Source organism: Hermetia illucens, chromosome 1 (genome assembly GCF_905115235.1).
Source record: "Hermetia illucens chromosome 1, iHerIll2.2.curated.20191125, whole genome shotgun sequence".
Classification (NCBI taxonomy): domain Eukaryota; kingdom Metazoa; phylum Arthropoda; class Insecta; order Diptera; family Stratiomyidae; genus Hermetia; species Hermetia illucens.
The window spans coordinates 152,448,227-152,461,166 of NC_051849.1; the positions used below are offsets into that span (position 1 = coordinate 152,448,227).

The following is a 12,940-nucleotide window of genomic DNA, read 5'->3' on the forward strand; positions in this document are numbered from 1 at the left end:
TGAGGTTAATTTGTATCAACATCATTTAGTCCAACGATTCAGCTTGAGCTTAGTCCTACGATTTAGGTTGAATTGTTCCGCGTAAACTATATTTGCCGTGGTTGCTTGCCTTTAAGCGAGAACGAAGCTTCCTTTTCCTTATTGTCGAAGGGTTTCTATCAAAATTATATATTTTCATATAGCTTACTATAGGAGATAAACTGTAATATTTGAAACCTGAACAGCGCCCTGATAAACTTTGCTTTTCTTTTCCTCTTTCTTATATTTATTTCGTTAATGAATACATGAGAAATCAAATGAATGAGCTTAGCCAGTTTTGAAATATATTTTTGGTAGCATCATCCTCCGCTTTTTCCTAAAATCTAGGAAACGACTTATAGGTGAAACTAAACCTAGTTTTACTTTCATATTCGAAAAGCAAATATCTGCAATTCACCGTTTATCTATCTTTAGCTTAAATTATTGAATATTGGTTATTGCTGAGAATAAAATGTTGTCATGGCTTTTCTTTTAGAAAAATATCTTTAGTTAAAATATTTTTTATTATTAAAATTATTAACAGCTATATTTTCTTATAATATTTATTTTAATGAAGTACATTTCACTGTTAGGTTTCCTTTCTTTTTAGGAAACTTAATTTAAAACTCCTACGAGAATGACAACTTGAATCTGCAATTCAATTATTTTTTTAAAATTTTTTGAAATGTCAAAATGAGCAGACATGGCACAGAGTAACCATGTGAGGTAGTCCTGCTCTTTTTAACTGGCCTTGTGGCCGGTCGCGCTGTCTCTGAGTGCCCGGTACCGCTCCGCTACAGAACACCGCGCCCAACTGAAACCTAGGGGTTTCGACGAGCCGTGGCGAGGCTACCGTCGGATGTTAAAACGAACACACCCTCTCGCTTTCTTTCACTGCCATCTGCTTCTTAGAAGAAAGGCTTCAGTCTGTCTAAGGAAATCCCCTTGGACCTGTCACCGACGTGCAGGCTGAACAAGTGCTTCCCAAGCTGAGGACTCTATAGGGGTCTTCGTATGGTGGCTGCAAGACTGCAGCGGAAGGCATCAGTCCTCATCAGAACGTGAGTACAAACCTCCCCGGGGCTGTGGACGGGCTGCGTGTGATGAGATGGCGGAGATGCCTTTAATCTGTGAACCGCCTCTCTTTTTTGTCGAAGACCAGGTTGCCAGGGAGTCGAAGGTTCTCCAGGTCAGCTGGACTGGCAGCAAACTATTCTTGGACGGCTGTACCGAGCCTAAGTAAAAAGAAACGCAAGATTTGCGGCCAGGATGGCCCGTCGTGCGCCGTATTGGCTGCGTTCAGCGTTTGATGGCAACGTTCTAGCATCCAATTGGATTGCGTATGCAGTTGCCGTTGACGTTTAAATCTCAGAAGCTATTCCCTACCTTCTTCCCAGCCTGTCTACTGACTTTATGCTTTTGGCACGCGATGCACTCTCTGGCCCAAGAATTCACGTCCTTGCTCATGGACGGCCAAAAATACTTGCTAGAGGCTAGTTCATTCGTTGCCCGATTGCCAGGGTGTGCAAGATGGTGCACCGAACAAAACACTTCCTTACGGAAAGCGGCTGTAATATATGGCCTAGGTCCATTTGCAGAGATCTCGCAGTAGACAGAGGAATGTAAGTGGAAGATAGGGAACTCGTTGAACTTGTATTTGGAGTCCGATTATAGACTCTGGAGAATTATGTCATCGACCGCGGGTGGGATGTTGATTTTGAAGATCTGGGATATAGCGGCTAAGTTGTCTTTATCGGACACATGTTAAACTGGCTGATGTAGGTTAAGTGCCGAAGTTGGCGAGGACCCTTTATGATCTGTGAAGTGCTTAATACTCAGATGAGTAGTTAGTAATTTATGATGATAAGCGCTGTAATTCCACTGAGCGGGATTCAATTGTTTCGAGAAGAAATCCAATGCGAGTTTTGATTCACCCTTTGGTGCAGAGCAACGCTTACTGCAGTGTCTGAGGCATCAGCGAACACGGCGAGAGGTACATTTTGTTGAGGAAGCGACAAAAGAGTAGCGGCTACCAGTTGTTGCTTGGTGGTTTTATATGCTCGGATGGCTTCTGTAGACCACACAAACCATTCGTGAATCCTTCCTTTTAGGACTAGACAGGAAGGCGTTAAGTAATGCTTAGTGATGAGCAACTTTCGCTATGAAAGGACGGTAGAAGTTTACCATGCCTAAGGACCGTTTAAGGTGTTTAATCGTTTTTGGCAGCGAAAAGGTTGCGGTTGCTTGCACCTTTTCTGGGTTGTGCTGAATGCCGTAAGGGGTGATAGAATTTTCGTTTGTCAACGTTGAGAATTATGCCACTTTCAAAAAGCGTTGAAAAATGCATTTTAGATGGGTCAAATGCTTGGACTCGGTGGAAGTTGCGCCCAGAACGTTATCGAAGTAGACAAAACAGAAGTCTAAGTTTCGTACTACTGAGGGAATGAGTCTCTAGAAGGCTTGCGCCGTATTGCACAGTCCAAACGTCATTCGTGTGAGCTCGAACAGTTCAAAAGGTATGCGAACTGCCCCTTTCGGAATAACTTCGGGTACTACATGGATTTGATGGTACGGCTTGGCGAGATTGGAGGTTGAAAATGACAGTTTGCGAAATAATGCGCAAATCTTGAGTAGAATGGAATATTGGTTAGGAGTAGTCTGAATATTCAGGCGTCTACATTCTCCACAAGGTCGCCATTCGCTATTGGGCTTGGGGAGCAAATGGAGTGGAGATGACCAACAGTTTTCGAAAGAGTTACATACATCCTTCTTAAGTAGCTATTCTAACACTTTCCACGCAACAGAAAGCTTCTGGGTTAATAGAGGACGCTCCTTCGAGAAGACAAGGGAAACAATAGCGTCAATGTGGTGCTGGACATCATGTTTGACTGACTAAGAGAGACTACATTCGATAGTAATGTTGCGATTTTTTTTTGGAGAAGTACGCGAATGCGTGGATCAACAACGTCCTCAAAAATGATGCAGAGCATGTTACTGTCAGAACAGGTTGACATTTTTCCTGAGGACCGAAGAAAGGTGTTATGTCTATCAGGAAGCTACGCTGCATAATTACCAGTATTCCATAGTGATATAGGAATCCTGCGCCTAATATGGGGACACTGATGTCAGGCAAAATACAGTACCACGAGAAGGTCTTACGCAAGCCAATACTCACACCAACTTGCCTGTAGCCGTAAATTACGATGGGCGTGGACGTCGCTGCCATTAATTTTAACTGCTGGAAAAATAGTTTGATGGGTCTGGAAACGGGGAGGGTCGAGAATTCCGTGCTTGTGTCTACAAGATAACTGCACTGTAAGGCGACGTGCTGCTATACGCGCGCACACCCTAGCGAACTCAGGTTTTTTCTTTGAATCGCGATAAAAATGCATGAGGTGGTACATTTCGTGGCTTGAACCGCAAACCTACGGTGGTATCAGCACACGCCTGAGCTCGATGCGGATCGCGGCGCGTTGCTACTCGAATGCCTTTTTCTCGAGGCAGCAGTTGAACGAGTTCGAGGTCACTCTTTCGAACGCAATGCATCTACCGCCACCGTCAGTGTGGCCACGCTGTTCGTAAGAGTAACGCCAATTACCTCCGAAATTCCATCACGTCGGCGGAAGAGACCGCGAGGCGTGCGTGCACCTCGTTTATCTTATCGGCTGTCGCGCCGAACACCTCAAGGGAACCGCCATCGGCACACGCTAGGACTGTCTGCGTGCCTTCCGGCAATCGTTGAAGCCACAAGGACTTTAGGAGCTCCGAGCCGACCTTTTCCGCTCCCCTGGTTTGGGAAATCAACCAGCTGCCACGGTGTGCGGTTGCCAGGCGTTTCTTCTTCTTTTTCTTCAGCCTTTGTCCCGTTCACAAGCGGGGTCGGCTCGTCGTTATCGGCTTCGCCATTTGGCTCTATCGAATGCCTGATCTGGGTGCAATCTCGAGGCTTTAAAATCCCCATCCAGCCTATCAAGCCACCGTTGCTTAGGTCTGCCTTTTGGTCGTTTACCATCGACTTCGAAGTTCAGACCAATCTTTGCAAGTGAATTCTCGTTTGCACGAATTGCGTGACCATATGTATGTAACAAGTGATTGAACTTGACTATCTCACTTACTGACAAGCTCCTGATAAGCTGGTAAACGAGCGTAAGAGCACCAGCTTAGTACGTCGACCACGAGCGCGACGGATTCCTCATCCAGGTCAACTAGGGTGTGATTTGTGACGCCCGCTAGCGCGAATTGTGTCTCCAGTTGGAGACACCACGCCTCTAAGGTTTCGCCGCCAAAACGGTGACACCCTAACCAACTGTGTTAATTAGTTTACAAAGAATTGAAATTGAATTTAATCCGTTATCCACCCGTTTCCACAAGTCCGCAGTTGTCACCAAGATGCGGGCATTGCCCGCAATGTACCTTTTGCACGCTTAGCGTAGTTAATTTTCAAATCAAAATAAACTTTTCGCCTTTGCAGAAGGTGAAGTAAAAGAAGACGTAGAGGTTGACAATGAAGACGGCGGAGAAGTTGGCGACGATGCTGAAGCGAAAGAGGGGGCAGAGACGACAATTTCGCTGGATGCGGGTACGTTCCTGACATAAATTGCATTCAGCAATCCTTAGCGGTTGCAGTCAACGAAGCGCAATTGATTCTCGTAGTTAAAGCGCGCAGTATGGCTGACTTAGCGCATTTTGCTCAACTTGCCCTTTGTCCGCTGGAAGTTGCGTCCAACCGATTCACTGATACAGGGACAAATGCTCCTGGTCTGCTTTCACGTTACACTTTATTAACGGCTTTTCGGTGAAACTCCGCGTGAATTACAAATGTTGGGTCGATACACGACACGCTTTTCTATTTATTTAGACTCAATTCTACGGCATGGAACACAGCGTCTCTTGGTCCGCAGATATTACACCAACTCTTAATTTCAATCGCCCTTTCAGATTCCTATCAAGTCCCTCTCATTCTAGCTGGTATTGTGGCCGACTACTCTCTCCGGGTACCCGATATCTTTCGACCATATACCTATTCATTTCTGTGGAAAACCGGGTTTTCTTTAATTAAATAAGAGTACATGAAGTATGCAAAGTATGAAGGTACCAACAATTGTTGGATAGTAATGCGTATCCATATATTAGCGTCTGATAGAAGCAGATAATATTTACGGGAAGGAACCCTACACAAAGGTAAAGGAATTTAGGATGAATGACAGGATTTTAACTGTTCGTGATTGCACTTTCTACTATTCTGATGGTCTAAGCTTCCTTAGCATGGTACGTTCCCTGTTTGCTCCCAAATACCCACGGAAAAGTAAGAAATCCCTTAACCCTGGGTTTACATCGTACAGATGTACGAGTATGTTTCCTCAATTAACATTTTCGATTGAAGTGTGGTATTTTTATTAGTTCTGAAATTCCGAGAGTGAAACCTTGTCTGGGTTCTGGTGCTCTCTGTAATATAAAGTGTTCCTTATATCTGTTGTTTGACAATGAATAGACTTCATGCATATTTTAGTTGTCGATATGTGCTGACATTGATAGACATTTTCTGGCTTTGTCGGTAAATGCGACTTACATTCGGCATCCATTACTTATCATTCGATGCTTGTTTGCAAGCCTATTTCAAAGGAAAGTGAACATGAAACGAAAATCACGTGATGCATTAAGAAATTTCGAGTTACTTATTTTCAATATCTGTCAACAAATTACACAGATGATATTCTGCTGTCAACCCTCGTTCCTTGATGAAAAAGGGACTAACGTGGGAAAACGACCCCAAGTTTCAAATCATTCGCTGCAAAATTCTATTATAAAATGCTGTAACGATTTTATGCTATGCGAATTCGTTTTCGGGAATCGATTTCATATCACGAACTGGTTGTTCCTGCATGTGACACATTTTTGGCTGTTTGGTATTGTAATGGTATTTTCATTTCATAAAGTCTGCAGAAGATACTTGATGTTGAATTGAATATGCCAAAAATATTCAGATTTAGAGGGATGATCGATAAGCATGAAGCCTAATATCTTTGAATATGCATAAGATTTGTTGAAAAATTCAGGACACTCACTTGTATATTTTGTCTCAAGTGGCATGAACTGCATATTACACATCCATGTTCATATTGGACTTGGGTTACATACGTCAGAAGATTGATTTGATTCGAAAAAATGAAAGTATTCTACTGGAGGTGGATGCTTGGTGTCTTTGGGCTATAATAGAGTATGAATTAGGCAGTGGGGAAAATAAATTCTTGATATAACCTTAGACTACTTTCATAAAGAGGCAATAATCTTTTGAACTGAAATTCATGATATGGAACAAGAGATTCCAATTTTTAAAGCAACTATCTAGTTTCTTTTTCATAATAAATATTTGTTATTTCTTCCGTTGTGTGTTGCATTTTACGGTTTATTTTTTAATGAAAAAAAAGGCAAATTTTATTTTTTAAATTCCGAATAGTGAGTTTTTTATTCCTCATATACCGCTATTTCAAGCACTCACTGAGGAAGAGGACAACTGGTCCTCGAAATACCGGTATATGAGGAATAAAAAATTCGAATAAAATTTGTTTTTTTTTTCAAATATTTGCTGTTAAGATGGAACACCGCACGAACCTTGCGCTCTGATAACTCTGTCTCATTACACCACGAGCGATGCAGTATCTATCAGAGTATCCAATACAGACTGCAGACTCAGAAACCTAAACGCGTTCTAAGTAAACACTCGTACAAGGCAAACGATACGTGTCCTTTGCAAAATAGATAGCATTTGTAGTATTATCAATTGTGTGAGCTTATTTCCTCCTGAGTTTACATATAAAAAAAAAAGTCCGAAACAGGAAATTCGGCGTTTTTGGAATGCAAGATTTTGAGAATTTCTTATATAACAATATTTCGGATGCATAGTCGATGCATGATGGTATTCCATGAATATATCCGTTCATTTCAATGTGATACTGACAAGCACTTACCGCCTAACTGTCCACGGCGGATCGCAGCCTCCAGCCATCTCCTGCCTCAGATGCACTATGAGTCGCACCTTTTAAGGTTCCATCGCTACCCTGGCATCCTCAGACCTCTTTATGATGCATCCTTCAATATAATGGCTTCTGATTTTCGACTTGTTTATTGTGCACAATTTTCGCCTTGTTTATTGTGCACATCATCGACTTGCATTCGAATTGTATGATAATAAAATTTTGTAAACGTTTTAGAAGGTCTATTACAATCTATTAAATTCCCTAGAAGGATCTAATACTCTGGGAGACGCATATCCTGTGCTTACTCCCAAGGCATCAATTTCATTTTGGGTAAGGTCGATCTTTTTGAAGAAAATTATTCTATAGAAAGTTCTGAGAAGCCTAAATTTTCTTAATTTAATATTCATGGCGACTGAAAGTTTAATATATTCATATCTCTTACCTTGTGCAAATTATTATATTTCGTTCAGACCATCAGAAAAACAGAACTTACTCGACTGCGCAGGAATTCGGTATTTTGACAAATTAAGGAAGTATATACCTGTAAGCTGCCAAAATCTAGACAAATTTTATGATTTTTTCTTATTAAAATGTTGTATTTTAAATATTTTAAATAATGTAAGACCTCACCAGCACATATGAGGCATACCTAAATTAAATATTTGTTTCACTCTCTCACCTGTTTTAAGGACGTCGCAATCGGAAAGCCCAATTTGTGCGCAATTCAGCATTCTAAATTTTATCTGAAAACATCAAACATTTCACAATTTATTATAAACATGTAAAGTTTCTACATGAACCTATAAAATGGTAAAACACTTTCAAATTTTCTTAAAATTTTAAGCTTTAACAGAAAAACTGCGAAATTTAAAAAAAAAATTGAAACTTTTATGCTTTAAAAAATATTTTCTTTTATTAAAATTCCGCGTTTATCCGGTTCGGCTAGAAGGTAATACTGTATAAAAGTGTGTGCAATATTTTCAAAAAGGCACTTTTTAGTTATCTTGCACACTAATTCGCCGGGTAACGAAAAATTGAAAATTGTAAGGACTTACAGCCATTCAGCGATTGCATTCCATTCTTCTTCAGTTTCTTCGTAAAGGTCGGTATATACCTGGATATGTATATTAATCGCAAGCGGTATATATAACACTTAACCATTAAAAAAATCAGAATGTGAGATATTATGAGAAGGTCGGCTCTTCCTCTTCAGGAGAGGCACGCACACTTCGAAGTGTTTAGGGTTCAGGGTTTATTATATGGAAGATTATAAATATGTTTAGATGAAGTGAAAATTCTGAGTTTTCTCAACCGGTTGCAGGTATCTCCTACCTTAAATTTTGTCCCCGTGCTCATCGTGATCAATTGCGTCATTCTGTTTTATCAAAAGCTTGATCTGGATGCAATGGCGAGGCTTTCCAATCCCCATCCATCCTATCTAGTCATCATTGTTTCGGTCGGCCTTTTGGTCACATACCATCGACTTCGATGTTCAGACCAATTTTGGGAAGTGAATTCTCGCTAGCAAGAATTACATGACCATACAATCGAAGGCACCCCTTTACGATCGATGCAACCCCATACTGATCGCGGATATCCCCATCTCGGATGTGATCAAGGTGTATTGCGCGTTATCGCAAGACGTCTTACATTGTATTTTATAGACGACCAACATTCAGAGCCATAGAGAGCCATATCGCGGGCGACACTGCGGTAAATTTTAGATTTGAGGCGTTTGTTGATACGTCGATCACATGGAGCACAATGGAGATATTTTTTGCTATTTGACGATAGGTGAATATTATCTGAATAAACCAGTGTATAGGGCGCTGGACGTTAGACTTCTCGTATGATAGTGTCCATAACAAGAATAAGGAGAAGTGGTGAGAGGGTTTTGATAAACCCACCACACTTCGAACTTTAGTTTTCGGATCGTGGTAGAGCTATTGAGCCCAGCGCACGAGTTCTTTAGCCGCGCTTTTCTTGATCCAGAAATGCAATGTATGCTTCTCACGATGTTTCTCCATGAGTAACCGCGCAGCAAAAATTGCGTCAGTAGTTCCGCAGTTTTTGAGAAATCCTCCTTCATTTGCGGTTATATAACCGATTTCGTTTGTTTGACTGGATATTGGATACTAGTCGACTCAGATGTGATTGAGCACCTGAATCAAATCAGGGTAATCCTAGAGGATACTATCATCCTGTAGTGTATCGTTAAGGCCTTGAATGAAGTGCTCTAACACACTTCAAGGCGCTAATCCAATATGGACTGTTGCGTCAACGATTATTATTATTATTATCAACGATTTCGCGAATACGGTTGTCAATGATGTTGTCAATTTGAACATTCTGCTGGACTATCTCTTTTTTCCATATTGGAAGTGTGGTACTTTCTTGCCAGTCAGATGGTATTGTACCTTCTTGAATAACCCGATTAAAGAATTCACTGAGCTATATCCCAGCTCTTCGCTTTCCAGAGCTCAGATGCGATATCATCAAGTCCTGTTGTTTTCCCCGATATCATTCGTTTTTTTTCTTCCTCGACTTCAGTTGCGCTGACAAATGGAACTGTTCCAAACGTTAGCAATGCTTGTGGAAGTGGAGGATGAAAAAATTCTTCAGCTGAAATCTGCTCGAAATATTCTCGCCTTCTATCCGTGGCGGTTAGTGTTCGTGTCGGCTTTTAGCAAACCGATATAGATTTTTTATCGTTTAGTTTATCGTAAAGATCTTTGTAATGAACCACCTGGGTAGCTGCGATCACTTTTTTTGCTTACCGGTTGATATTCTTATAAATTTGCTAATTGGGCAGCGTTTTATGGTCAATAAATTTGTGGTAGAGGCTGCTTGTGGATCGTGTCTTTAATTTGGTTCCTCGATTATTTCACATTCATAATGTTTGGTAATCGTGTGAGTGAGATCATTTCTTCTTTCTTCTCATGGTATCGCCACTATTTAATGCGCGGCGGGCCAGTGCGTTTCTCACGCTGTTTTATCGGTGAGTTAACAGATTCTGACCAAGATGAAAGTGGACGGATCGCTTTCGACACGTTTCACCATCACGAAAAATCTACGAATCGGGGCGACCTATTTTTGAACTCAACCCTAGAGAAAGCGGTCTTTCTTAAGGCTACCCAATTGACTGCCTACGTTAGTGATGTCATCATGACAGGAAGAACAGCATGAAATGCAAAAACGTCCTTCTTTCAGATTATTTTTATTATTAATGCAAACTACATGCAGCGTTGGCATCAAAAGCAAAACAACGATAACATCAAATAACACAGATCGATTGAAAATCACAACTTTGAAATCTATCTATAATAAAAAATCTTTTCATTTCCTTTGACAGCCACTATAGTCTTTCGCTCGAAACACACTAAAATAGGTTCAAAGATTCTATTGTATATTGGCCTGACGAGAAAGAGATGCAAATGGGAATTTCCTCCACGTAATTTTCACCTGAGATGCGTAATTTTCACCCTGGGCCCAGTTCTACGGCATCATTTTTAACTAAAGCCTGTTTACAACCCTGACCTTGTAAGATAATAATCTTACCAGCTCTCATACATTCTTCAAAATTTTGAGTTCTTAGAGGATAAAATTGCGAACTTTTGATTGTGTTTAAGAGGGTACGGTAACCTACATAATGAAGAAATCCATAGGCAATATCGCCGCTGCTTAGTTGTGGATAAAATCAAGTTCAGCAAGCTCGTCTAATTTATATCGGAATGTTTGTTGGATCAATGATAATGGCAGAAAAAGGAAAGAAAGGATGGAACGAGCGTTCAGGTCAAGACAACTCATAGCTGTTAAGGTTATTGAATTGGTGGATTTCGCAAATAGCTGAGATTTGAGCGATTCCCTATTTAGACAGGTCTGGAGGTGATACCCGTTGTTGCCTTTGATTTTGTTGCTAATTGGGTCTAAATACTTCTGATCATCAGTTCTGATGAATGAAGATTTTCACTCATATATTACGCACTCAATAGTCTCGTTTGTGGTCATACCTTTCCACCTGAACTAAAATCTGTTACTCTGGATCACTCTAATATGCAGATTACAAAGTCGAATAAAATTTAAAAGAGCAATATTGGGTAGTATATGGCTTATTTAAAAGACAAGACACGAAACTGTAAAGTTCTGAAAGAACCGAAGATTGCCAGAAGAGCATATCTGTTGTCCATTATGAAGTGGAATATAAAAAGTCTAGTAAGGCTTTAATACTGCTTCCTAAACTATCACCTAAGGTTGTAAGGGTGTAGGTTAGGCAACTGCATCTCGATGGAGACATTTAAATTGATTTCGGCCGTTGTCTTTGGCAGACGTCCTCGGAGCTGCATTCATCACAATCGGGAAATCTTTTGAGTATGTGTTTGGGGGGCAGTATAATTCAATTAGTTTTACAAGAGCCATTTACATTAATAATTTGCTGTGGAAAGTACTGCATCGATAATAGTCAACCCCATACTTTCCACACTAGGAATTCGACATTATTAGAAATTGCACAGAATTTCACCTGACAGATACAATAAATCAAAAAAATAGCTTCTTCATATATAGGACTTTAGTAATTTAATTGTATGCCAATTATTTTCTACGGGTTAAGATCCAGTCAATTTGTACGAAATGTATAAGTTTGAGCTACTACAACTTTGATACCAATAGCACGATTTCTATGAAACTTTCTAGTATTACGTGCGTACTATTATTTACGTTTCGGCAATTTGGTACTGCTAAGATTATGAGGAGTTTTCGGGTCAAAAATATATAAATTTACTGTTATTTATCTTATTTGAGGAGATATCCCAATGGGATGTATTTTAACACCCCGATTTCATATAAGCGCTTCATCCTCAAATTTTTCAAATTTTGGAGTTTCCGAATATGAGGCCTCTCTTACTTCAGGTTTGCTTATTTTGAGGTAGTAAGGATACTCCCTATTTTGAAATTTATATCAAAACTACTGCTCAGGAAAGTGCTAGTTCAGACATTTCATTTGGCACCCAATGCAGCTATATTAGGAGAAAAAAATGTTTACATCACTGTTTTGCAAGTATACACGCAACTTGAATGCGTGGGATTTCATAGTCCCCATAAACCCCCCCAATTTTTCGTTTCAATTGGTGTTGCCGTTTTGAAGAAAGTTGGTGTGACTGGCAGTGAATAGATTTTGACAAGATTTTGTTTTACGAAAAACCCTTAAAGATAACAGGCAGAGACTTCTCTAAAGAAAACAACTGTGTTCAAAGGCTTTTCGAATAAACAAGTCTATGCAGGAGAAAAGGGTGATGCTCCCTTCAATTCTGACGAAAGCTCGTGGCGCTCATCCCCCTTAAAAACCATGGCTCTTGAAAGTGGATTTTTCATGTGTCGTCATGGGAATGTTTTAATTTTCAACCATACCACGTTAAGGAGAAATGATGGAGATGATATGCAAGAAGAATAGGAAGGCCCCTTCTCTAAACCTGTCAAAAATATGCGAGGGATATCCCCCCCCCCTCCTGACGCCCCAAATTAGGGCAACTCTGTCTGTAATCCTCTCCAGGAAAGAATGGGTAGAAATTCTGAAAATTGTTGAAAATGCCACACAAAAAATCGCAAGAGCGACCAGACAGCGGCAACTATCAGCCAGTAGAGCTGCTGAAATATCTGAAGAGCTGGAAACATAACGAAGCAGAGCCTTTATTTCAAGAGCTGGTGGAACATCAGAAAAGTGAAATTCATGATTTAACAACCTGCGAATTTGTGCTGTTACTTCAAGTACCGAATCATCTTAACAACATAGTGTACCAATTACAAATCTTCGAGCAAAATCGTCTACTTTCAGAGTTGCTGCAGTTCCCGAAGACACATAACGTGGTGAAGCTGAACGATCACGGCAGGTTCAAAATTGACTCCATGAAACAGCATTCATGTACAATGAACACTACGACTGCAAAATG

At 40.5% G+C, this 12,940-nt stretch overlaps 2 protein-coding genes across 3 annotated transcripts in view; both read left to right on the plus strand.

Moving 5' to 3' along the window:
* Nucleotides 1-4,614, plus strand: part of LOC119646279 — a 118,066-nt gene extending 113,452 nt beyond the window's left edge. The window contains exon 5 of the mRNA XM_038046691.1: nucleotides 4,490-4,614. Within this exon, the coding sequence (XP_037902619.1) occupies nucleotides 4,490-4,614 (125 nt within the window). The remainder of the gene's footprint in view (nucleotides 1-4,489) is intronic.
* LOC119655778 (calcium/calmodulin-dependent 3',5'-cyclic nucleotide phosphodiesterase 1-like) overlaps nucleotides 1-12,940 on the plus strand; it is an 831,136-nt gene that overhangs the window by 15,390 nt on the left and 802,806 nt on the right. The gene's annotated exons all lie outside the window — the stretch shown is intronic.